This window comes from Canis lupus, chromosome 27 (genome assembly GCF_011100685.1).
Source record: "Canis lupus familiaris isolate Mischka breed German Shepherd chromosome 27, alternate assembly UU_Cfam_GSD_1.0, whole genome shotgun sequence".
NCBI classification, from domain to species: domain Eukaryota; kingdom Metazoa; phylum Chordata; class Mammalia; order Carnivora; family Canidae; genus Canis; species Canis lupus.
Genome location: NC_049248.1, coordinates 41,375,386 through 41,401,518, shown reverse-complemented (window position 1 = coordinate 41,401,518; position 26,133 = coordinate 41,375,386). Strand labels below are relative to the sequence as shown.

The 26,133-nt window shown below is 49.5% G+C and overlaps 1 protein-coding gene across 5 annotated transcripts; it reads right to left on the bottom strand.

The window, feature by feature from the left end:
* Positions 1 to 14,273: 14,273 nt before the first annotated feature.
* DNAJC22 (DnaJ heat shock protein family (Hsp40) member C22) lies at positions 14,274 to 19,137 on the bottom strand. 5 transcript variants are annotated; one of them, XM_038577557.1, is made up of 4 exons: positions 18,449 to 19,123; positions 18,053 to 18,171; positions 15,983 to 16,938; positions 14,274 to 14,741 (listed from the first exon to the last, which is right to left on the bottom strand). In XM_038577557.1, the coding sequence occupies exons 3-4, from the start codon at positions 16,820 to 16,822 to the stop codon at positions 14,562 to 14,564; spliced, it is 1,020 nt and encodes a 339-aa protein (XP_038433485.1). In that variant the 5' UTR covers positions 16,823 to 16,938; positions 18,053 to 18,171; positions 18,449 to 19,123; the 3' UTR covers positions 14,274 to 14,561. The 5 variants fall into 5 exon arrangements, with proteins under 5 accessions (XP_038433485.1, XP_038433486.1, XP_038433488.1 ...); XM_038577558.1 differs by lacking the exon at positions 18,449 to 19,123 and adding an exon at positions 18,260 to 18,343; XM_038577561.1 differs by having other exon boundaries at positions 14,623 to 14,757; positions 18,449 to 19,137.
* Between the last annotated feature and the right edge of the window lie 6,996 nt (positions 19,138 to 26,133).

Below are 26,133 nucleotides of genomic sequence, written 5' to 3'. Positions count from 1 at the left end.
CCCCACCGCCCCCACCGCCCCGTTCCCCGCCGCGGCCGGGCGGCCGGCTGGGGATCGCAGCCGCTGCTGAGGGCCGGAGCGCCGGCGGCTCCACACCGACCTCGCCGCGGCTCGCGCTCGTCGCCCCGCCCCGGAGCCCGCTCGGGCGCGTGCGCGCCAGCCAGCCAGCGCTCAGGGCGCGTGCTCGCGCCGGCGCGAACCGGGCGCGCCGAGCTCGACGCCGTCGCCGCCAGCCCGCGCGCGCGCCGGGGACCTGCGAGCGCCGAGGCGCGCGGGGCGGGAGGCCGCCTCCGGCACGTCGGGTTACCGCTCCTCCCGAGAGCCGCGCGCAGCGCCCGCCGGGTCGCGCGCCTGAGTCGGGGGAGCTCGGGCGTCGCCGGGCACTGGGGAGAACGAGGAAGAGCAGGGATTGGAGGAGTGGGGCGGGAATGAACTAGGTGGGCGGGCCGGGGGGGCCACAGCTCGTGCCCCGGGGCAGAACAGCCCAGGCCCCGAAGCGCGGGGGCAGCGGGGGGGGCGGGGGGGGCGGGGGGAGATCGGCGCGCTCGGGGAGTGTTGGGCCCGAGCTGGAACTGCCGGAAAGAGCCGAAAGTCCCCCGGAGATTGCCGAAGGCCGACGCCCCGAGGGGAGCCTCGCGAGGGGCTTTAATCTCTAGGACCCAGGAAGGACCTGCTGTTTCGTGCGGCCTTCCCACGCCGAGGACTTTCCAGCTCTTTCTCCTTCGCCTCCTTCCCAAGTTGGGCTCACGAAAGGCCATTTCAGAGCCACCGGCTTCAGGAAACGTCCCGAACGTCCGGGCTTCGAGGCCGCTCGGCTTCCTGGGAGGCAGTAGAGACCTTTGCAGGGCTCGGGGCAGGAGCACCTCTGGAACCACTTGAGGATTCTCCAGCACGTCCGCCAGGCTCGGCCCAAGCCCATGTCTGAGACTGTTTTCTGGTCTGCATGCCTCCCTGCGGCTGTGGTCTGTCGAATCTTTCTGTTAAATACCCTTCTGGCTTCGTGATCACATTCCCAACCTCCCCAGGACCAGCACCAGAACCATCACTAACGTCGGTGCACCCTTCTAGACAGTGTCTGGCGTGTGTAAAGTCCTCACTGCACCCCACATCAACTGCTCAGGGGTCAATGAGGAGCGCTCAGAGGCTGGGGATTTAGACAGCACTGAAAAGATTAATCAAAAATCTGTCCCCCGTATTCTTAGCTTTTGAGGCCAAAGCATAACGGGGTCTGCACAGGCATCAGCCACAAGCCTGAAAGTGTGTATGAGTGTGATAGCGAAGACACCACAGGCACGAGTTTGTTTTCCACACTTTCCCCATTGAAGTCCCAGTACCTGTAATGGAGTAGTAGTACAGTAGATCCCTCCCGAAGTTATCTGGTCCTTTGTGTTTAACTTTGCATGATTTGGAGAGTCAAAAATACCCTGGAGCCCGCTGGCCCTTGGTTAATAATGCCTGATCTAATCCAACCATATCGTTAATAGATCTAAAGAAACAAGAGTAGGTCATCTAGCTAGTTAGGGCCCTATACCATATGTTGCTTACTACTGAATCTTTTCTGAAAGATTCAAATAGAAGCAAACTGTCCAAATATCGGCTCTTTTCATTCACTGAATTGACAGAAGTACCCAGTGAGTGGTAGGCCTTGTTCCAGGTTTTGGGTCACTTACAAAGAAGACTAAAACGAGATTATCCCCAAGGAGAGTATTCAATTGTAAAGGAGGATAGAAGCTATTAAATAATTAACTAAAATAGCATGTGATAAGTGTTGAAGCAGAAAAGTGCAAAGTAGTGTAAGAACGCAGGAATGAATAATTCTCCCACAATTTCCTTTCCTTCCCATATAAAGTAGAAATGGAATGATATGACCCTGGTTAATGGGAAACTTAATGCTGAAAAATGGGACCTGACCCAATAGGATTTACGATCTTTTCCATAAGGACAAATTTCACCTACCAAAAGTTGCTTGAGAAACACCTTCATTGTAGGGCCTGTTGTTACTGCAAAGCAATGTAGTTTCTTTGGAAGGAAAATAAAGTCTATTCTTGGAAATCTTATAGTGTTAGGAAAGGTATCTGATGCCTTTTGTAAGAGAGCTGTGGTCTGATTGGAGATGGTTTTTATATGTGAATATCCCATATGTAGATATGTGGAAGGGAGATGAATTAAGGAGCATGCCTAGGCCCAATCTATGAGACCTGTCAAAACATAACTGGAAATCTAACAATATGAAGAATATCACACTTAACAGATCTCTAAGGAGAATTCTGAATGTGATTGAAAGGAATATTAAAAAAAAAAAAAAAGAAAGGAATATTTTGGGGATCCCTGGGTGGCTCAGTGGTTTAGCGCCTGCCTTGGGCTCAGGGCGTGACCCTGGAGTCCTGGGATCGAGTCCCACGTTGGGCTCCCTGGGTGGAGCCTGCTTCTCCCTCTGCCTGTGTCTCTGCCTCTCTCTCTCTCTCTCTGTGCCTCTCATGAATAAATAAAATCTTTAAAAAAAAAAATAGGAACATTTTGCTAAGTCCCTGAGGAGGCAGTAGGTGCCTTCAAAAAAGAATTTTGTGTTTATTTGTTTGTTTTTCCTAACCATGGCCTTGTTCTGTCTTTCAGTTGGGACAAATTTCACTTCAAAAAATAATGGTCCTTTGGGACGCCTGGGTGGCTCAGTGGTTGAGTGACTGCCTTCAGCCCAGGGCATGACTCGATACCTGGAGTCCCGGTATCGAGTCCCACATCGGGCTCCCTGCATGGAGCCTGCTTCTCTCTCTGCCTATGTTCCTGCCTCTCTCTCTCTCTCTCTCTCTCTCTCTCTGTCTCTCATGAATAAATAAATAAAGTCTTAAAAAAAAATAAGAAACAAAATAATGGTCCTTCAAGGAGAATGGGTACATAAACATATGACTTGCTAAGTGAGGTTTGTAAGAGGGATCCCCCAACTTATGGCAAACCTTAACCCATTCTCTGTTCCGTACTCTATCTCTCCAAAAAGACATAGAATAAATGCTTCAAAAATATCTCTTGGATCTGAGTTATAAAGATTAATTTTATCATTGTTCTTTACATATACATTTTCTATTTTGTATGCCATACTTCACAATAAAACAAGGTGATCATTGCCTGCTTTGAAATAATTCCAAATTAAAGTCTATAAATTATACTGGAGGACAAAAAACGCTGTAATAAATTCAACATATAATACTTGTGACATACTTTGAAGAAAAACGTAAAAACAACCACATTTCTGAAATGATTAAAGTAACTGCTAAGGATTACAAAAGATCATTTGAAATAATACCTTTATGTCTCAGTTTAGCCTTAAGGGAACTAATTTATCCCAGGTTACCTAATGACCTAGTGGCAAAATTAGAACTAAAGATAAATCATGACATAATCTTCACCTTGGCAGATATATTTTGCAAATATTAAGAAGACTTAATTTGATATGTATCAAAAAGACTCTGGAGATCAGAATTTTTCTCATACATTTGTTTATGTTGACTTTTTGTATCTGATTGATTGCCAGATTCTACATTTTTATTTGGAAAAAAAAGGCTGAATTTTGTCGGAAAGACACAAAAATTTTACTCATCTTGAAGATAATTAATGACTGTTATTAAGAAACATGATTTTTTAGAAGTCTCTGTTGGCTAAATTTGAAGCTACAAACCATGATAGGCACAAAGACCACTGGAGAGCATAAGGGTATACTTTTCCCTTTGATTGCCCCACATCCAGTACCTAAGAATATTCACGTAGGCAGTCCAAACTGTGTGTCTTAGAAAATCAGTTTCACAGAAAGCTAAATAGATCTGAAAAAACTATCTCAGTTCCAAATAAATTAGGGAAACACTGGGTAAAATAAAGTTAAACTGGTTTCTTTATTTCCCAGAGCATTTAATATGGTAATATGCTTTGTTAATAATTAAAAGAATGCTCTATATATTATGCAGCTTTCCCCCAAGGAAACTTTTTTCTTCCTAAGGGACTTCCATGTGGAATTCATGTTTCTTTGAACATTCATTTTCTAAAGTTCTATTAAAAGGAATTGATTAGGTTAGCATTTCCCATTTTACAGGTAACAAAACTGAGGTCCAAAGACATGAGTAACAGACAAATTCAGTTGTGTATCAGATGTTTTTGGCTGGGGCTGCTCTTAAATTTTCAAAGGTTGAATTGTTACATCACAAAATTACTGTCAATGTCAAAACAAAAACTCATATTTGAAACAGTTCAGGGCAGCCTTGGTGGTGCAGCGGTTTAGCGCCGCCTGCAGCCCAGGGTATGATCCTGGAGACCTGGGATTGAGTCCCACGTCAGGCTCCCTGCATGGAGCCTGCTTCTCCCTCTGCCTGTGTCTCTGCCTCTCTTTCTCTGAATAAATAAATAAATCTTAAAAAAAAAAAAAAAAAACAGTTCAGCAAAAGTGCCTTATAAGTTCACTAAAAACTTGAATTTGACCTTTTTTAATATTTTATTAAAAAAAAAGATGGGGTGCCTGAGTGGTTCAGTCAGTTGGGCTCCAACTCTTGGCTCTTTTTTTCAAACATTTTATTTATTTATTCACAAAAGACAGAGAGAGAGAGAGGCAGAGACACAGGCAGAGGGAGAAGCAGGCTCCATGCAGGGAGCCTGACATGGGACTCGATTCCGGGTCTCCAGGATCAGGCCCTGGTCAGTCCCCTCACTCAGGGGGTGTCTGCTTGAGGTTATCTCTCTCCTTGTCCCTCCCCCCCACCATTGAGCTCCCTTATGCACTCTCTCGCTCTCCTTCTCTTTATTTTTTATAATATTTTATTTATTTATTCATTAGAATACACAGAGAGGAGAGAGAGGCAGAGACACAGGCAGAGGGAGAAGCAGGCTGCATGCAGGGAGTCTAACATGGGACTCGATCCTGAGTCTCCAGGATCATCACACCCTGGGCTGAAGGCGGCGCTAAAGCGCTGAGCCACCCGGGGTGCCCTCCCTCTCTTTAAAATAAATAAATAAATCTTGAGAGAGAGAGGGTACAAGTGAATGGGGAAGGAGCAGAAAGAGAATCCCAAGCAGACTCCAACACAGTGTTGGAACACCTGAGCCGAAAACAAGAGTCAGTTGCCCAACTGACTGAGCCACCCCGGTGCCCCAAAAGATTTTATTTTTTAAGTAATCTCTCCAACCAACATGGGGCTAGAATTTACAAGGCTGAGACCAAGCATCACATGGATTACCCAACTAAACTAGGGGCCCCAAATTTGATCTTTAGTCAGTTTGTTTCTATATGCAAGACCTATAACTAATACGGCTTTACTATAAACTCATTCATGGAATTTCAGCATGCTCTTTCATTTATATAGTCTGTCACCATTGTTTAAAAATTGATAATGCTAGGACACCTGGTTGGCTCAGTTGGTTAAGCATCTGCCTTTGGCTCAAAACACGATCCCAGGGTCCTGGAATGGAGCCCTGCAGGAGGCTCCTTGCTCAACAGGGAGTCTGCTTCTCTCTCTCCCTCTGCCCCTTCCCCCTGCTGTGTGCTCTCTCTCAAATAAATAAATAAATCTTTTTAAAAATTGATAGTGCCTACCCTCTGTAAAATGTTTTATAAAGTGCTCTCAACACATCATCTCATTTGATTGCCTCAAATCCCTGTGAGGTAGGCATCATTATCCCCATGTAACAAATAAGAAAGTGGAGGCTTTAAATTGTTAAATAACATGTCCCGTTGTTTGCACTATTAAATGTCCTGTTATTTGCATGGGGAGAAGACAGTCCTGCCCTCAAGGAGCTTTTGCTATAGTTAAGGAAGTAAGACTTACAAACATGAGACAGAGAATGATTCTATGGCAACACATAAGAAAATGCTTGATAGAATGACCCAAACTAGACAAGAATGCTGAAGAAATTCAAGGGGGAAAGATTACTGGAGATGGAATTAATCAGTGAAGGCATTATTCAGGGATAAACCTTAAGCTGGATGTAAAAGAAGTGTAAAGATTTGGATTAGCAGAGAGGAAAAAGAATTATAGGAAAAGAAGAGTGACATTAGCAAAGGCATGAACATGAGAACAAGGAACACACTGATGGAAAAGAATTAGAGTTGGAAGGGAGATCTGAAATGATGGGTCTCTTGGCTGTGCAAGAAAAGTCAACCGCTGAGAGACAATGAATTCCCAGTCACTGAATATAAATAACATGGCACCACGTGCCCAGATTGAGCAGCTATTTGCTTGCCAATCCAAATTATACAGAAAAGCAGTAAATTTACATTCTCTGCCATGAACCCCAGGAGTGAAAAGGAGAAAGAATCAGGAGAAGCCAAATCCGAACTGGTGGTTATGGGTATGGAGGGAGAGATAAAGAGTAACATGAGCCTCACTGGCCCTCAGATCCGTGCTTTGGAAACATATGAATAGAAGACATTGATATTTCCCCCATGCCCTTCCCATTCCTTTCTTTATACTAATTCATCTGACAGGTGCCTGACCTATTGATGTTAGGGAAAATGTCCCCTGCAGGTGGTGCTTGCAAAGCCAGGCTCTTGTGCTAAGTCATCACTGCCCAGCAGCTGATGTTCCCCACAACATTTCCCAGCCCAGAAATGGGACTAAGTTCAGGTACAGAATGGATTTAAAATGATTCTCTTCCAACTTTTCCAGAAAAGGCACTGTTGACATCCAGAAAGGGGAGGTTTAAATACAGAAAAATCAAAGGTGATGTTTATAATAATTTGCAAATAAGCAGATACGGTCTATGGAAAGGGTAGATGAGAGGTGGGGAGAAAGAAGGGAATTGGGAAGAAAAGGAAAATGAAGATAAAGAGAGCAACAAATTATTGAAATGAAATTCCTTTCAGCGGGATCCTATGTAAAATTTTCACTTTTGCCGTTCAAAACCCACCTTAATAAAACAAATGAACAAAACCAAGTAGTTGAACATGTTTCAATATTTTACAGTGACCAAAAGAAAGATGGCAAGGAACATGGAGAGAACCCAAAAAAATCAGCTTCTCAGAGTGTGAACTTTAAAAGCCAAAAACTCGGTGTCATGATATGTGTGTGCAAAAGCAAAGCTCTCACATAAGAAAAACTGCCCCAGAGCCCCCAGGAGATCAAATGACATCTAGGAAACACGCTTCATTTGGAGCTTGCCCTGAATAACACCCAACTCCAATTTCACAGTTGCTCTCTCCCTCCCAACAAAAGGGGAGGACTGAACTCTGGTAATGAACTGCTAAAAAAAAAAAAAAAAAAAAAAAAAGTGAAGGGACCTATTTGACCCTTGTGACAGCCTTACAGCGCCATCTGCAGTTCTTAGCTAAGACTGCAATAAACACAAAGCTCCTGCAAGCTTGTTAGGATCACCTACTGGTAAGGAAAAGAGAAAACAAAGAAATACTAAATTCAAGTCAGGGAGTCCTCAAAACCTCCTGGGTCCTAGAGTAGATGCAAGCATAGCTTTAAGACACAGTCCCTAGGAAAAAGATCTAAGGGCCTTCGTTGGCTATAAGCTCAATAAGCAACCAAAAAAAGCTAATAAATTCTTAGACTGCTTGATTTAAAGGGTGATATATTGTCCAGACCTTGAGAACTTAATAGCCCCACAGTACCCTGTTCTGTCTGAACACATCTGAGAATTGCATTTAGTTCTGGGCACAATTTAAGAGCAATATTGACAAGAGCCATAAAAATGTTCATACCCTTTGACCCAGTAATCCCACCCATGGGAATTTATTCTGAAATAATTCAAGAGAATAGATGAATTTAGAAACATGAAGATATCGATGCGGCATTCTATATAACAACAAAAACATATACACGAATAGCCTAAATGTCTCCCAAAAAGGGAATACTATACAGCTTTAAAATATAATGATATGCTGTTTGAAAAGATAAAACAAAAAACATAGAATGATGATGCATGCTACAAACATGGATAAATCTTGAAAATATTATGCTAAGTTAAAAAAAAAAGCCAAACACAAAAGGAGACATTCTATGATTCCATTTGTACAACATATCCAGGATAGGCAAATCCATAGAGATAGAAAGTAAATCAGTGGTTGCCAGGGGTTAGGGGAGGGGAGGATGGAGAGTGATCACTAATGGATATGGGGTCTGTTTGGGGAAGGAATTAGATAGAGGTGATGGTTCCACAATCTTATGAATATACTAAAAACCGCTAAACTGTATACATTAAAAGAATGAATTTTATGGTATATGAATTACATCTCAATTAAATATATGTATGTCTTCAGAGTACAGATATATATGCCTTCATAAGAATATATAAAATGCTTATGATTCAGTGAGGAAGAAAAAGCAATACCAGATTTTGTCCCTGATATGATCCAATCATATAAAAACTAATTATGTACACTCATGGATGAGGACTAGGGGGGAACAGGAATGCATGAAAACTGTAATGTAGGTGAATTTTTTTATGTGGGAGGGCGAGGGGGTGGCCATTATGTTGTTCTTCAAGCAACTTAATATTTTATTTTCTTCCCAAGACAGCGTCCACAAGAGGGCAGACAGAAGATGACAAACAGAACCATTTAACACAGGCCTCAGATGAAAAGTTAAGAACCCAGCATCCAGTGTGGAAAGCAATCTCAAAGGTCATCTAAGTCTGGCTTCCTCATATTACGAAGGAAAAATTAAGGCCCAGGGTGGTAAAGCAGCAGGCTAGTCCCACAAGAGGTAGAGGTAGCAGCCCATCTCCTCCCTTCTCCATCCCTCTCTTTCTACCAAACTACAGTGCTTCTGCAAACCCGGCAATGTTTCATCCAGAAAAGGGAAGATTTAGAGGGATAAAAAATGAAGGGCAGGTTCTTATCAAGAAAGGACTTTTTGTTGGGTTTTGCTCTTTGTAATAAGAAATGTCAGATCTAGAAAAAAATTACAGGGAAGCAAATTTCAGTCCAATAAAAGAACTTAACAATTAAGGATGTCCAAAAGGTGAAATGGGTAGCAGATTTCCAATTGAAGCAAAAGCATAAACAGAAATCTTTGAGGAAAACTGTTCTCAAGATTCTGCACTAAATGAGTGCTTGGCACAGAGGCCTTCTCAATTCCCTTCCAGTTCTTTAAAGGGTCTATACATCTTTTTATTTGTGGGAATGGGAGAATATGAATCATTGGATTTTGTTAAATCTACTCAAGGAAGTTCAGGGAAGACCTTACACTTGCTAATATCTTAGGTTTATATAAATATATAATCATTTTATAATAAATTTCTACTTTCAGATGATTTTTACATATCCTCAGAAAGGTCTCTTAGTGATTATAATGTCCTGGGGTTGGGGCAGCCCTGGTGGCTCAGCGGTTTAGCGCCGCCTTCAGCCCTGATCCTGGAGACCTGGGATCGAGTCCCACATCAGGCTCCCTGCGTGGAGCCTGCTTCTCCCTCTGCCTGTCTCTCTCTCTCTCTCTCTCTGTCTCTGTCTATGAATAAATAAATAAAATCTTTAAAAAAAAATAATGTCCTGGGGTTGGTGGCAAAGCAGAATTCCCTTCCAGAAGTTCTCAATTCACATGATTTGATGTCATTTCTTTCTTTCAGAAATAGCTGTGCTACACCATTGGCTATTACGTATATGAACAGATGTCCCGGGATAGGGGGAGGGGGGAGGTGCAGGTAGTTTAATCTTGGTAAGAACTCAATTTCAGTACCTGTTTACAGGCCAGGACAAGAAGGAAAATGAAATCCAAATATGGTTTAACAAATACTAAGAGGTAAACGTTTTTTAACCTCTTTTTCACTTCTCACCGAGTGCCCCAGCCCATACCCACAGAAATTTCTCCTGTACGAAACCAGTCCACACTAAAGTGACCAGTGTGGCTTGGCTAAGAGTTAGGTGTGAGATCACCATGCTGTAGCATCTCAGAAAGTATAAATACTTCTCTGTTCTGCAGAGGACTGAGACTCCAGATGTCAGGGAATAGCCTCCCTAATCAAAATGAATCTACCAAAGGATGACAAGAGATTTCTGCAAGGATAATCTGTAGGTGAAAAGGGCCATTTTACAAGCAGTTTTCCAACCCATATTCAGAGATTCATCTTACCTTAAGAGTTGTCTCATTCTGAGGACTTCTGCTATCACAACTGGCCCATATGAGCTCTGTCCCGTTTTATTTAATTTATTTATTTTTAAAGATTTAATTTATTTTTTTAAGATTTTATTTATTTATTCATGAGAGACACAGAGAGAGAGGCAGAGACACAGGCAGAGGGAGAAGCAGGCTTCATGCAGGGAGCCTGATGTCGGACTCCATCCCAGGACCCCGGGATCACACCTTGAGCCAAAGGCAGATGCTCAACTGCTGAGCCACCCAGGCATCCCGAGCTCTGCCCCATTTTAAAACTATAGCCTAAGAACAGCCAAACCCAAACCACTTCCCTGGTATCCCATAAACCAGCTTAAAAAGACTGGAATTGGGGACACCTGGGTGGCTCAGCAGTTGAGCGTCTGCCGTCAGCAGAGTGTGATCCCAGGTCCTGCGATTGAGTCCCACATCGGGCTCCCTGTGGGGAGCCTGCTTCTCCCTCTCCCTCTGCCTATGTCTCTGCCTTTCTCTCTCTCTCTCTCCCTGTCTCTCATGAATAAATAAATAAAATATTTTTTAAAAAAAGGCTGAAATTGTTCTTAATTATAAAACAAGAGAGAGTCTATGAAGGAATGGGTGAGGAAGAGGGACCACTGGCAACCCTACCACCACAACACAATCCACCATTCCTATTTACTTCTTTCTAATGGTTATCTGTAAGCATTACAATGATATGCAGAAAATCAAGAGGAAAATTTTTTTAAAATAGAAAATACACTAACACTCTAAGAAAATTTAGCCTTATAAGTAGAATCTTCATTCCATACCAGTTAGCTCCTTAGACACTCAAATTCTCTTTCCTTACATGGGCTGGAAAGGGGAAAGGGTTCTATTAAAGTTGTATTTCCTCACTCTACATATCGCAGCTTCTTTATCCCAGCAATCCTTTAAAATTATATACTACTGTTTAACTTGAATTTAAATAAAATCTTGGAAGAAAAAAAAGCATGTACTATAGGGAGCTCCAGTCTAGCTCAGTGGGTAGAGCATGCAACTCTTAATTTCAGGGTCATGAGTTCAAGCGCCACACTGGGCATGGAGTCTACTTAATTACAAAAATAATACGTACTATTATCTTAATTTTTTAAAAAATATTTTATTTATTTATTTATTTATTCATGAGAGACACAGAGAGAGAGAGAGACAGAGACACAGGCAGAGGGAGAAGCAGGCTCCATGCAGGGAGCCCGACGTGGGACCTGATCGATGCAGGGAGCCCGACGTGGGACCTGATCCCGGGACTCCAGGATCAGGCCCTAGGCCAAAGGCAGATGCTAAACTGCTGAGCCACCCAGGGATCCCTATTATCTTAATTTTAAGGGGAAACTAAGGCTCGCAGAGACTAAAGAACCCAGGAACACAAGCGGCTAGAAAATCATGAAACTAGATTCATCCTAATACTAATCCTTCTGATTCTAAAACCTATGCTTAAAGTCAGAAGACAAATCATAGATTGGGGGAAAATATCTATAACACCTATGACAAGGGTTAAGATTCCTAACAAGCAAGAATACCAACAAAATAGATTTCAGACCAGCCCAGGTGGCTCAGCAGTTTAACGCCCCCTTCAGCCCAGGGCCTGATCCTGGAGACCTGGGATGGAGTCCCATGTCAGGCTTCCCTGCATGGAACCTGCTTCTCTCTCTGCCTGTGTCTCTGCCTCTCTCTCTCTCTCTCTCTCTCTCTCTCTTTCTGTGTGTGTGCGTGTGTGTGTCTCATGAATAAATAAAGTCTTTAAAAAATAGATTTCAAAAAAAATAGATTTCATAAAGACAAGTAGGAACATAATTTTTTTAAAAAAAGAGAGAGATAATATGTTAAGGCATTCACTGAAGAAGGAATGCAAGTACCTGAGAAAATTTTGAAAAGAGAACGTTACAATGAATCAGGGAAAGGCAATTAAAGTCATGAAATACTATTCCTCACCTATCATCTTGGCAAAAATTTAAGAGTGATAACAGTCCATTCCAGTTACAAGGGCCAGTTTCTTACACTGCTGGTGGAAGCGTAAATTGCTATAATCTTTTCTAGAAGTAACTTGATACAGTATCAATGAAAATTTAAACTATACATTCTTGGGGTGCCTGGGTAGCTTAGTCGGTTAAGCGTCTGATCAGCCCAGGTCATGAACTCAGGGTCCTGGGATCAAGCCTCAGGTTGGGCTCTGCACTCATCGGGGAGTCTGCTTCTCCCTCTGCCCCTCCCTCTGTTCCTGTGCTCTCTCTCTCTCTCTCTCTCAAATGAATAAATAAAATCTTTAAAAATAAAAATAAAATAAAATATACATTCTGTTTGACCCTACATTATCACTTATTGGAACCTAGCCTCAAAAAACCAAAAAGCACCAATACACACATTTAAAGAGATTTATTGTAGTTGGTCATGTTGAAACAACAAAAACTGCTCGATAGCTCCTATTTGAATAAATTAAAATACAGTCATATTTTTGTAACAAAAGCTAATAACAAAATTTGAGAACAGTAAAATAATTTTCCAAATCAAGTAAAACCCTTAATCATTCTTTTGTCTCTTTTTCCTAATAGACTATTTTTAATATATTTACATTTTGCAGAAATAATACTACATATCATGATAATAAGTTAGCAATCAATAGCCTAGAAAGTGCCTCATTAAAATTCCATGTGATAATCTGACAAATTATTAGTGTTTTTCAGAAGAAGTATATATCAATTTGAGGAACTTTAAAAAGGTATAAAAGTTAACTTGATCTTATAAATCCATTGGCAAAAATTTTTTAATTTTTTTAATATATGAATACAAAGAAAAAAATCTACAAATTTAATTCTTCTCAATTGGTCTGAACATACTTCATTTTAATCTGCAAGGAATGTTAGCCAAAATAATTCTACTTTTTAAAAAAATATATACATCCTCAGAGTTAATTTCCAGGAAAATAAAAAAGCTTTAAGGATGTACACAAACACAAAAGAGCAAGAAAGCTGGAGTAAAGGTATATAATTTTAACATCATGCTCCTGTAGATCCTAGACTGTTTCTTCCACACTTGGCTGGTTACATAGGAATGAAATAAGACCCTGTTGAGATGCTCAAGCTGCTAGTTCCCTAGGGTTTCCCTAAAGTCCCCATAAAGGCACATGAGATATAAAATCATGAATTTTTCCATAAGTCCCTATAAAATAATTTCATCTATCCTTTCTCTAATGTTCCAGTGCATTCTATTTATACTTCTTGACACTTGGTTCAAAACACTGAAGGAGGCAAGCTTTGATACCTGTGTATGTTATATCCCCCACCAGATGGAAAGCTCCTAGGCAGCAAAGTATGTAGTCCAGAGTCATACCCCAAGTTTTGGGAATACCTGGGGACACCTGGGTGGCTCAGTGGTTGAGCGTCTGCCTTCAGCTCAGGGCGTGATCCCGGAGTTCCAGGATCGAGTCCTACATCGGGCTTCCTACATGGAGCCTGCTTCTCCCTCTGCCTATGTCTCTGCCTCTCTCTGTGTGTCTCTCATGAATAAATCAATACAATCTTTAAAAAAAAAAAAGTTTTGGGGACACCTGAGAATTCAGCCAGTCCAACCACCCATATAAAATCTGAGGACTCTCAAAGAAATCTGAGTCTACAAGACTTTATCAAGCAGAAGAATTTGTGATGGGGGTACAACCCCACACACACACAGCAGCTTGTTCCTTCTTGGGAAAAGCATAGCTTCTAGTAAAGCTCTCCTATAAATGGAATTAAGATATTTTTCTGAAATTTTAAATTTTTTTTTTTTTTTTTTTTTTTTTCTATTTTTTTATTTATGATAGTCACAGAGAGAGAGAGAGAGGCAGAGACATAGGCAGAGGGAGAAGCAGGCTCCATGCACCGGGAGCCTGATGTGGGATTCGATCCCGGGTCTCCAGGATCGCGCCCTGGGCCAAAGGCAGGCGCCAAACCGCTGCGCCACCCAGGGATCCCCTTTTTCTGAAATTTTAAAATTTGACCCCTCTTACCCATTGGTAATCTACAGGATAGATCAAATCCCTACTGCTACAGTACAACTTATGATATACTAGAACCTTCATATTTTCCCTTCAATCTCCTAACTCAATGCTTTGCATAAAAGAAGAAAGAAAGAGAAAGAAAGAAAGAAAGAAAGAAAGAAAGAAAGAAAGAAAGAAAACAAAACTCATCAATGTACCAGGGTGGGGCACGGTAGTATATTCTCCAAAAGATATTTTATTAGTTTTATAATATGCCTTTCATCCCACTATCTGATATTAAGAAGAAACTGTCAGGAATACAATAATGAGAATTCAGAAATTCACAACATAAACACACTCTTCTACCACAATAGCTTTCTTACTCCTTTAAGTTTTTCTCATCCCCACTGCAAGCAGTTTCTTTAACGCTATTGGGATGACCCACATGGACAAAGCTGAGCTGGGACAAGCTGCCTGGCTCTGCCAGGAAGAGTCCATCCCCAAAGGGAAATTTCTTCTCACCTTCAGGATCCCCTGAGCTTTCTGGGCTGACTCAGGACTTCATAGGCAGCCTGAATCTCCAGGAAATGCCTCTGAGCCTCCTCAGTCCGGTGCCGGTTGTGGTCAGGGTGCCAGATCTTCACAAGCTCTCGGTATCGTCCATGTATTTCTTCATCCGTTGCCCCCTCAGAGAGATTCAAAACCTTAGGGAAACAGAATCTGACAAGTTAGAATTCCATAAGTTTCAGAGCACCTGGGCTTCTCCCCACTTCCTTGCTAAATCAGACTGTTCTATCTCTGGAGTTGGCTTCTACTTGCCTAGAGAGAGGCCCAGAGCCTCAGATTAGAATTCCAGCCTTCTGAAACACGGGCTAGCTCTCCATCTAGCCTTGAATCACAGCTGCCCATTTTCTAACCTGGGATTTCACATCCCTGACAAGATCTCTTCCTTGCAAGAGAAATAAGCATATGTATCCACCAAAGACATGTATGAGAATGTTCACAGCAACTTTATTCAGAATGGTCCCAGATTGGAACTAACCCAAATGTCCATTAACAGCAGAGTGGATAGATAAGGTGTAGTATATTCATACAATGGGATGAATATACAACAATGGAAACAATTTATAGTTTTAACAGTTTCTATTCATAGTGCATGAAACAGTATGAATAAATCTCACAAGCACAATGTTGAATGAAAGAAGCCAGACATGGGGCATGTGAAAGCAGCATGTGATTCCTGATGTCAGGGTTGTGAGTTCAAGCCCCATGTTAGGGATGGAGCCTACTTTAAAAAATAAAATAAATTAATTTTAAAAATAAAGAAGTCAGACATAAAAGATACATATGGAATGATTCCATTTATATGAGGTTCAAGATCGGGAAAAACTAATCTATGGTAACAGAAGTCAGAATAGAGTCACTATACAAGGCAACCTTCTTTGTGCTGGATATATTCTATACTTTGATTTGAGTGGTGGTTACATACATGTATACATAAAACCTATATGCTTTATATATCTCAATAAAAATTAAACAATGGGGGATCCCTGGGTGGCGCAGTGGTTTGGCGCCTGCCTTTGGCCCAGGGCGCGATCCTGGAGACCTGGGATTGAGTCCCACGTCGGGCTCCCGGTGCATGGAGCCTGCTTCTCCCTCTGCCTATGTCTCTGCCTCTCTCTCTCTCTCTGTGTGACTATCATAAATAAATAAAGAAAAAATATATTTAAAAAAATTAAACAATGTATCCTTTTCCCACTCACTATTGGAGCCTTTGTGCCTTCACCCTTTGCACACAGAAGCTCAAAGAAACCAGGACACCCTTCTAGGGCCTGACCCACCAGCCGTGAAAATGGTAGTTCCCCATAAGGGCATTCTCTCCAATGAGGCTTAGCTTGACTCCCAGAGCTGTCCTGGACAGGAATGAGAGGGAACGAAGCCTTACCTGGTAGGCCAGCTGACGCTTCTCATCCTGAAAACTGCTAACAAACTCATAGAGCTTCTCCCACTCCTGGAAGTAGCTGCTGCTGAACCCAGGATCCCCCACCAGCAGCCTCCAGATCCGGTAAGGCAGAAGGAGGACGGACTCCGTGAGGCGGCCAACAAGGGGGAAGAAGCTGAACCAACTCAGGAAGGAGCCAAGGGTTTCTGCCACATAGCTGAGGGTGGCAGCTGTGTTGCAAAAGACACTGTAGGCTAGAGGGCCTGTGAAAGCAAGGTAAGCCAGGCCCAGGCGATAGAGTCGAACACTGAGCGATTCCGACCCAACTGAAGCTTTATAGCGGCGATGCTTCTGGGCTGTAATGCTGGCAGCCAAGCTAATGGGCAGGATGGCGATGGGGCGGCCATAGAAGATAGGAGAAGTAAGAAATGCTGCCCCTAGAGTATTCTTAAAGTCTGAGGTCTGGTTGCCAACAGCAGCCACCAGCAAGACCCCTAAGCCAACTGCCAGTGGGAGGCCCACAATATAGAAGTTGGCCATGAAAGAAAGGCTAATGAGAGCCACCAGGCCAAAATAGATGCCCACTATCATCTGGGCAACAAAGCGAATAAGACTTGGAGGGGGTGTCCTGCCTCCTGAGCTCTGTCTCTGCCCCTGGGTTCTGTTGGCCTGAGCCACAAAACTTGGGAGCTTCCAGAACTCCCAGAGCCAGCCCACCCCACCACCCCCCAGGGTAAGCATCCAGAGCAGTGCATGACTGTCCCGCCCCAGGTACAGGTGGTGGAGCCCAGCAGGGCCCCCTACAGCCCAGAGGGCATAGGTCACCAAGAGCCCCTTGGCCATCCTCTAGGGAAAGGGTGTCAGGTCAAGTTCAAAGGCACTTGACATTGCCCAGAATGCAGAAATCTGGGATCCTCTGCGAGAATCATGGCTGTCATGGTCAGAGTCATCCTTAGACCCTAAGAGAGAAAAAAAGCAATTAGTAAGACTACATCCAGGTCCCAACCCAGTAAACCATTTCTCCTTCCAATGATAATCAAGTGCAGATCTTCCTGACTGTTCCTGCAATGTGGATTCTCTCTTTGGTCTGGCATCTCGTTCCTGTTTTTTACATGCATAGCAACTCCAAATGTAGGGGAGAAAAATGTTTTTATTTTGTTTGTTTTTTTTTTTTTAAGATTTTATTTATTCATTCATGAGAGACAGAGAGAGAGAGGCAGAGACACAGGCAGAGGGAGAAGCAGGCTCCATGCAGGGAGCCCGACCTGGGACATGATCCCAGGACTCCAGGGTCACGCCCTGGGCGGAAGGCAGGCACCAAACCACTGAGCCACCAGGGATCCCCGAGAAAAATGTTTTTAAATGCTTTCATTTGATTTACAACCCAGCACAGGCACAGAAAAGCAGCAGCTTTTCAGATCACCAACTCCTGGAATGCCTTATGGGGGAGTGAAGTGGACAGGAGTGAATAGAATGCTCTTCTAAAGTTCCTACACATTTTGAAAGTCCCCTGTCCCGGGCAGCCCAGGTGGCTCAGCAGTTTAGCACCGCCTTTGGTCCAGGGCATGATCTTTGAGACCCGGGATCGAGTCCCATGTCAGGCTCCCGGCATGGAGCCTGCTTCTCCCTCTGCTGGTGTCTGTTCCTCTTTCTCTCTCTCTTCTCTCTTTCTCTCTCTCTCTCTCTGTCTCTCATGAGTAAATAAAATCTTAAAAAAAAAAAAAAAAATCTCCTGTCCCTCCCCAGCATTCCTCACCTCCCGCTATGGGCTGCCCTCAGACACATGGGCAAGGTTTCAGCCCCTCTCCAGACTTTCCATCTCTCCAAGCCACAAAATCTTCCCATCAGTCAAACTTGGAAGAGGTCTTGAGGTCCCTCTACTTAAACAGCTCTGGAAAACCAACCTATTGACCTCGTCCCCTGGCACCCAGCAAAGGCGGCCTTGGAGTCTCTCCAAAGAGGCCGGATGAACACCAGATGCCAAGTGTGCCTGCCCCTATCTCCCCCCTACGTAGAGTGGGCCTCGAGACCACCAGCCAGTCCACCAGCTAGTCCCAGGGTGCGCGGCCATACCTGGGTACCCGGCTCCGAGACCCCGTCACACCAGGCATTTCCTTTGACTACAGAGGCAAAATGGCCCTTCTCACTCGGCTCCCACTTCCATCCCAATGGACTTTGTCTTTCTGTGTTTGCTGTGTCACGGAAGTGGGGCCGTCAGGGTCAGGCTCCTCCCTAAGCACCCCCACCCCCACCCCCGCGCCTCGGCCTCCTCGGGATCACCTTTCAGCCTCGGGATCCTCTCGCCCGCCCTTTGGGGCCAATTCGGTTTAAGGCTTCCAGGGCGAATCCAGCCTCCCCCCGCCCCGCCCCTCGCTCACGGGGGCAGGCGCCTCTGCACCGCGGCACCGCCGCCACCAGGTGGCGCTGCCGCTCAAGGCCGGGCGGGGCCGGGCGGGTCCCCCGACTCACCTTGTCCAGCTGCCGGGGCAAAGCAGCCCCGAGCGGTTCGCTATAACGCAGAAAGAGGCCTTTGATCGCCCTTTTCCAATCCTACAAACGAAAGGGTGACTTGTCCCTCAGCTCAGGGTGCGCTCTCTTCCTACTCCGTTGTCTTTCCAGGCTGCCTTGGATGGCTCCACTTCCCAATTCCTCTAAGGCTGACTTCACTCACGGGGAGGCCTCAGAGGGGACCCCCAGCCCCCGAGTTTGCCTCCTTAGCCCGCCTCCGGGCCTGCCAATCGGGAAGATTACATCTAGACCTGAGCCTGAGGCCTGAGGGGGCCTCCAGATGTAGCAGGAGCCCGAGTCCGCTGTATCCTGAGGTCTACGGGCTCCAGGCAGAAACAGCAGCAAAATGGGACACAGGGTGAGGGGCGCGCCCTCGGGAGAGCAGAGAGGCAGGGAGGCCGCAGCCCAGAGTCGTCGGCCTCCTCCCACCTCGATGCTGGGAAGGAGCTGGGATGCGAGAGCCTTCCCTTCAGTGCCCTGGGCTCCAATCCTGGCTCTGCGGCGCGACCTTGGCCAAGTCACGCCGCTCCTTGGGCCTGTTTCCTCCTCTTAGAGGAAAGCCTGGGAGCTCCAAGGTCCCCCAGCCCTGACTCGGGGTTGCGGTGGGCCCGGGGGCCCTCGCCCCGCTCTCCTCCCCGCAGCGGACGGAGTGGTGCTTCGGGTCCTCCGCACGGCCGGCCCCGCACCCTTGATCCCCGCCCGGGGAGGGAGCGCGGCTCGCCCAGGGCGCCTGAGGGCCCGCAGAGGGGCCAGAGCTGGGAGGGGCCCCAGAGCCACGCGGGAGCCGCGGGCTGGGGGGCGCGGGCCGCTGGGCGCTGAATAATGAATGAGACTTAATTGGGCCCGCGCTGCGAGGCGGCGCGCTAAGCTCGGCAAACAGCTCGGGCTGCGGCGGCCGCCGCTGGACAAACAAACTCGCTCCCGGCGCTGGAAAGCGGGGGTGGGGGAGGCCGCGGCGGAACCGGGAGGGAAGGGGCAGGCCGCCCGCCCACCCCGGCCCCGGCCCCGGCCCGGCCCCGGCCCCGGGCGGCCAGCTCGAGCCCCGAGGGACCTGGCAGGCCGGGCAGCGCGGGCCTCGCCGAGACGGCGGTCGGGGGCGCGGGCTCTGGGCTCGATCCCGCAAGCGAGGGCCGGGCGGGGAGGGAAGCGGAGGGTGCGCCGGGAGCCAGGGGCCCAAGGGCGACAGGAGTGCGCGGAAAAGATGGAGAAACGAGTGGAGGGCGGAGGACACGGGAGAAGTGAGGGGAGAAAAAGCGCCCCGCGGGAGGGGCTGTCGAGGCGCTGGGGGCGGGAGAGGAGCCGGTACGGAGAGGAAAGGGAAGAGCGATGGAGGAAGAAGCGAAGGGAGGCGCGAGGGGCCGGGAGGGGAAGAGCCGGAGAAGAGTCAAGGAGAGGGATGGGAGGTGACCGGAATGAGAACGAGGGGGCGGCGGGGCGGGCGGGAGGCGCCCCGGCCTCCGCCTCGCCCTCCGCGCTCCCGCCCCGCGCTCTCTCCAGCCGCCCGCACTCACTTTGTCACAATTACGGGGCCGTCACTCGGCCCGGATTGTTTTCCCCAAATTGTTGTTCTATAAACTGGCGCGGGGTGGGGAGTGGGGGGATCTGACAAGCCGAAGCGGGAGGGGAGGGTCTGGACTGCGGCGGGGACGCGGCGGAGTGTGTCTACGCACAGGCGGGCGGCGGGCGGGCGGCGGGCGGCGGGCAGGTGAACCCAGAGACCTTCCGGGAACTCTGCGCGGGGCGCAGCCTCGGGGCCCACGGCTCTTCGCCTTCCCGCCCTTCTCAGCCTCGAAGGCCTCGGTTTCCCCGACAGAGAACTGGGAGGATGGCGGGGCAGGGCAGGGGCCGCGAAGGGCCCAAACTTCGCTGCTCACTCCTTCTCTTTTGTTCTTGATGCCCTGGTCCCAGCGGGAGGGGGCCGCTCCCGGCTCAGCCGTCCCCAGAGCGCCCCGGAGCGCCCCGGACTCCCGCTGGAGGGCCGCACTGCCACCCCACCCACTCCCGCTCGAGGCCCGCACTGCCACCCACCCCACCCCACCCCACCCACTCCCGCTCGAGGCCCGCACTGCCACCCACCCCACCCCACCCCACCCACTCCCGCTCGAGGCCCGCACTGCCACCCCACCCACTCCCGCTCGAGGCCCGCACTGCCACCCACCCCACCCCACCCCACCCACTCCCGCTGGAGGGTCTGGGCCACCGCTGTGCCCCGCCCGCGCCCTCCGGCCCCGCTCGGCTGCCCCAGCCACCTCGTCCCTCAGTTGCGCAAACATCTGTTGCGCGCCCACCGAGAGCGGGCGCCGCCAGCCCTCCTCCCCCCGCGCCTCTCCCCCGCCACCCGCCCCTGCCGGCCCGCCCGGCCTGTCGGCTTCGTGACAGCCGCCGCCGAAGCCCAGGCCCCGCGGGAGCGGCCTGAGAGGAGCCGCCGCATGGCTGGCTCCGACACCGGCCTCCCCGGCGGCTCCAGGGGCAACGAAGGGTGGCGGCCGCTGAAGCGAGACCGGAGCCGGCCCGCGGAGTTGGCAGAGCTGGGCCGGGGAGGGGGAGGGGGAGGACCCCCGGGCGGGCTGTCTCCCCGCCTCTGAGGCCTGTGGGTCTCCTCCTTCCACCGCCCTGGGGTCGCCGGCCCGGACCCCGCCTGGCTCCGCGCGCCTGGGACGCGGTCGCCTGCGGTGCCCCCTCCCCCAGTCCGGGTGATTTACACGCGGGCTCCGCGCGGCGGCCGCTTCCCAATCAGGAATATCGACCCCGGGCGGGGCCCCCGGGCCGCATCGATCCCTCTAAGGCTCGGGATTTAAAAATGTCAAATTTGCCTTTTCCAGGCGGGCGGAGGGGCCGGGGGTGGGGGGGGCGCCTGGCGGAGGGCGGCTGCAGGGGTGGGGGCGGACAGCGGGGCATCGACCAAGTGCTTGTGCACTGAATGAGAAGCGACCCGGTCGTGTCCATCCTTGGGTTGCAGTCGCCTCTAGATGGGGGCAGGAAGGCAGCTTTGCTCCCTCGCCCATTCCCATGGGCCTCACCGTTGCACTGGTGCATTCCCAAAGGGAGAAGCCCAGCAGAACGAAGACATACCCCCAAAATGTAGGGAGACAAATTTGGAGGAGATCCCTAAACACGGACACAAGGAGAGGTACAGAGAGAGACAAAGATATAGAGGTTCCAAGAGATACCCTAGCTATGAGGAAGACCAAGGCAAAGGGAAGGTGGCTGAAAGACACATTGAACAAAACAGGGAACCAGAGATCCAGAAGCACCCCCAACTGCCCTATAGACCCAGGAGATTCAGGATTGGGAAGGAAACAAAGCTTAATCTTTTGATGGGTTTGAGAGTGGGGGAGGACAAAGCCAAGTGAAGAATGGGAGTTATAAGAGAGAGGAATCAGACTATAATTAGCATTATTGTCCCAAGGTATCAACTAGTAACAGGACCTGTGGTCCAAAAGGTAAAGGGTTCCAGGGGCCACTAGCCCAGGCCCCAAAGAGGTGGGCTCTCTTGGAGGTCTGATGGTCTGACCCCTGCCTGAGATCCACCTCTTCCTCCTCTCTGACCACCACCAGTCTGGGGAACTAAGATGTGTTGGAGATCACATCCCGCATGCAATGAAGACTGTGTATGTGTAGGGGTGTGGACTATGGAAAACTCTAGTAACCACTTCCTTCCCCAAGGCTCAGCAACTGGGTCTCCAGGCTTTGGAGAAAGCATCCACTACTCTCAGGAAGGTTGGAGAAGAGCTGATGTTTGGGGGTGGAGATGATGGAAAGGAGCACTTGTCCAGACCAGCATCCTCACAGTTAACATCTACCCCCCCACCCCCAGCAGCATACCTCAGCTGTCACTGTGCACACTGCCATTTCTTACAGAACTGGAGAGAGAGCTGACAGCAAGTAGTGTTGTGGGGGGGGCAGCACAGACAGGAAAGAAGAGGCTGCGGCTGATCCTCACACACACACACAACACACACAACCACTGACAAAATCAGGTTGACACACTCCTAACAGTGACCCACACTGTCACTGACTTCCACATGTGAGTCACACTCATCAATCCCTGTCCTACACACCACCTCTGCGCGCACAGATAGGCACAATTCCTCCCAGGTCAGGCTGAAGCGCCCAGTCCCAAGGCCTCCCTACAGACTTTCTTGACGTTAGACCTTTAATCACCTAACCCAGGGAAAGGGCTTAGGATCCCGCCCCCGCTCCTCCAATTCTACAACCAAAGCCAGCTCCAATGGTTAGGAGGCCGAGCTCAAAGAAGTCAAGTACCAGGGTCGAGGCAGAGAATTGGGAGCTGACCGGTCGGTGGGGCTATTAAACGCTTCCCTTACTCTCTCTCCTGTCACTGGCCTCTTTCCGGGCACGTCCACTCGCTGCTCGCCCGGCCCGCCATCCGCCTGTCAGTCGAGTAATGAATGCGCGCTCCGGGCCCCGGGCCCCCCCGGAGTCGTTCATCACTGCCAGCCACCGCCCACCTCTCCGCCGCCCGCGGGTAAGGCTAAGCGGCCCAGGCGGCGAGAGCCCCTCTCCCCCCACCTCGACCACTAATTGTCAGATTGAGATGTTGATTTGTCAGCCGGGAGCTAGCGCCAAAGAATCCGCAGTAAAACCCGGACTCCTTGAACTTCCACTCGACTGCGTGCGGGTTCGCCCAGCCTTGGAGCTTTTCTGGATTTGATGTGGATGTTGGATTGCATTTAAGGGATCGGGGAATAGGAGCGCAGTATCGTTCTGTTCCGATAGGAGGCGCACCAGGCCACAGACCCTCAGTTTCCCTAGGAAAGCTCTGCCTCGGGCGCAGTTTCCCTTGTACAGACCGGAGACCCTTAGGGCTTCGTTCCCCAGTCTCCCAGCAGGGGGCGCCTGGGCCACCACCCTCATCTCTTCTGCAGCTAGAGCCCTGCTTCCGCACTGGAAGCCCCCCAAGGCTGCGGTCCCCGGTCCGCCTTCAGGTCACGCCCGGGGCCATATCCTGCCCCCCCCCTCCTGCAGGTGCCTCCGGCCTCCCCGCAGCCCTCGATTCTCCCGCAGGAGGCGCCCCTCTTGCAGGTCCGCCCTCGCCTCGCCCTAGGCGCCTAGGCTGTGGTCCCACCCCCGCCCTCTCCCCAGCCCCGGCCCCGGAGCTCCCCGGGCGGCCGGCTGAGTGACGGGCGGCCGGTGATTATGCGGAGGGGGGAGCGGGGTGCGCCGCGGGCGGCAGCGCTGACCCTTCACATTTCCGATCCGCCGGGACCCTCATCCATCCGAAGCTGCTCTTTGTCTGGCCGCCTAATTGCCGGCGGACAGGATGGATGGCGGGACCGACAGCCGCGGAATCCCTAATAAAGGCCGCGGCCGCCGGGGAGGGAGCGCGGAAAGGAGGGGGAGCAAGAAGGAAGGGGTGGAAGGAGGTGGGAGGCAGCGCCGGGCTGCGGCCGCCGACTCAGAGCCGCCGCGCGCGGCGCACGCGGGAGCCAGGCCCGCCTGGGGTGCAGGACCAGGCGTCCCGGGTCGGCCCGGGTCCGGCCGCGGTGGATATGGGGCTCGTTAAGTCTCCCGCCTGTTGGAGAAGTGGCAAGAACCGCGGGCACAAAGAGCATTCTAGGGCCGACCCCCGCTTAGCCTTGCCCTCGAGGCTTTGGGCTTGGCGCTGCCTCCTGGGCTCCGGGCTCTCGCCAGCTGGCGCCCCTCGCTCGGCCCCCCGCACAGCCCCTCCTCCGCTCACCTGTCGGTCTCCCAGCGCGGATCCAATATCCCGGCGAGAAATGAGGGGTCTGACAGCTGTCTGTGCGGCCGCGCGCCACATTTCATTAACTGGAGGCTGGAGCTGGCGCATGGTGGGGGCGACGGGGGAGCAAAAGGAGGTGGAGAGGGAGGCTAGGGCGGGGAGACGCACCTGGCCAGGGGTCAAGGGCTGCGGAAGGAAGTCAGCAGCACTATCTTGCCTGACAGACACCTTGAAAACCATCTCTGCCTCCTCCCCGTGGGATCCAGGAGGCCCAGTGGGGGCTGGCGGGGCCCTCTGAGCCCCAGGCTGCACCCAGCTGCGGTGCCAGGACTGGCAGCCCTAGGCCCGGTGGCACATTGGCCTCTCGCCCCGCCGCTAAAGCCCGCGGATCCTCGGCGCAATGGGCCAAAGCGCGAGCGGGATCTTGGGCCCAGACTGCTTTCCCACCCGTGGTGGGAGAAGGAGAGCCGCCCTGAGCGCCCCCCTCCCGGGCAGCCCAGCCCCGGCTAGCTGTCCTCTCTTTTGCCTCTTGAAAACAATTTTCCTCGGATTCATTTGGTCTCCTTCTCCAGCCCTATTCTCTGCCCACTCCTCTTCCTTCTGAACAGCTCCTCTCTGCAGCTAACTTCCTCCCACCGCTGGCCAACAATCGAGCACCTGTTGTGTGTCAGGCTCCCCTGCGCTGGGGTGCGGGATGAGGGACCCCCAGCCAGGGCCCAGCCCTGGTGGCCTGATGCACACAGGTGTCCCCTGAGACCCGTCCACATCTTGCTCCCCACTCCTGCCCTGCTTCTCTCACCCTTCCACTGCCTCTGCCACATTTCTCTTCTCCAGGGCACTGAGATCAGAACTCTAGATCCAGGGCTGCCGCTTACAGGGTGACAGGGGATAATCCATGTCTCCTTTCTGGGCTGTTTCCTCATCTGTAAAATGGAGACCATATATTCACCTCTCAGGGGTTCTGTGAGGATGCAGTAAGAACTTACATAAAAAGGGCAGCCCCGATGGCCTAGTGGTTTAGCGCCACCTTCGGCCCCGGGGTATGATCCCAGAGACCCATCATCGAGTCCCACGTCAGGCTCCCTGCATGGAGCCTGCTTCTGCCTCTGCCTCTGCTTCTGTGTGTGTGTGTGCTGAATAAATAAATAAAAAAGAAAAGAAAAAAAAAGAACATACGTAAAAAGCCCTAAAATACAGCAAGCACTCAATTTTATGATTTCCCTTTCCATGTTATCCCCTGTCTTCTCAGGCGGGCAAAGTTCCTTTCTCTTCATACCAGGGGTCTGGTACCAGGCAACCCAGGTTGCTTCCAGTTCTGAAGACTCTTACATGTGGGAGTTGGAAGCCCCAGTGTGTGAGAGGGGGTGGGGACCACACTAGGAATTACCCTGAAAAGTGAGGAAGGTGAGAGTGCAAGAAAACAAAAGTGCTTTCTTAGATCTTAATGTGACATCAGCCAGTGGGTTCCTCTCCTCTTATAAGTGAAGAAACTGGAGCTTGTGGAGGTTCCCCTGCTAGTGACAGGGACAGGTCATTTGGCTAGGATCTTTCCTCCCATGAGCCCTCTCTTGCTCATCTCCTCACTCCTCTTCTTCCCTTGAGGGGGTCTGGGTCAGTGAGGAGGAGTGTGGGAGAAGGAACAAAAGAGAAAACCTTCAAGGAGCCAGGACCTTTCTTTCCACTAGACTTCATAAAATTTTAACACAAAAACTTCCTCAGAGTAGAAGGCACATATCACATGCAAATAATATGCTAATCACATGCTAATCCAAAGTCTGGTCCTCAGAACTCTGACACACACCTGGCTATAAACTCTGGGGGAAATTCTTGGGAGACCCCTGGGCTCCAGGACAAGACAGACAAGAGATGTGTTCCATTTGGGCTCAGGTTATGGAGTTAGGATTCATTTTAGGATTGGAGAAGAGCCAAGTGTATAATTTGG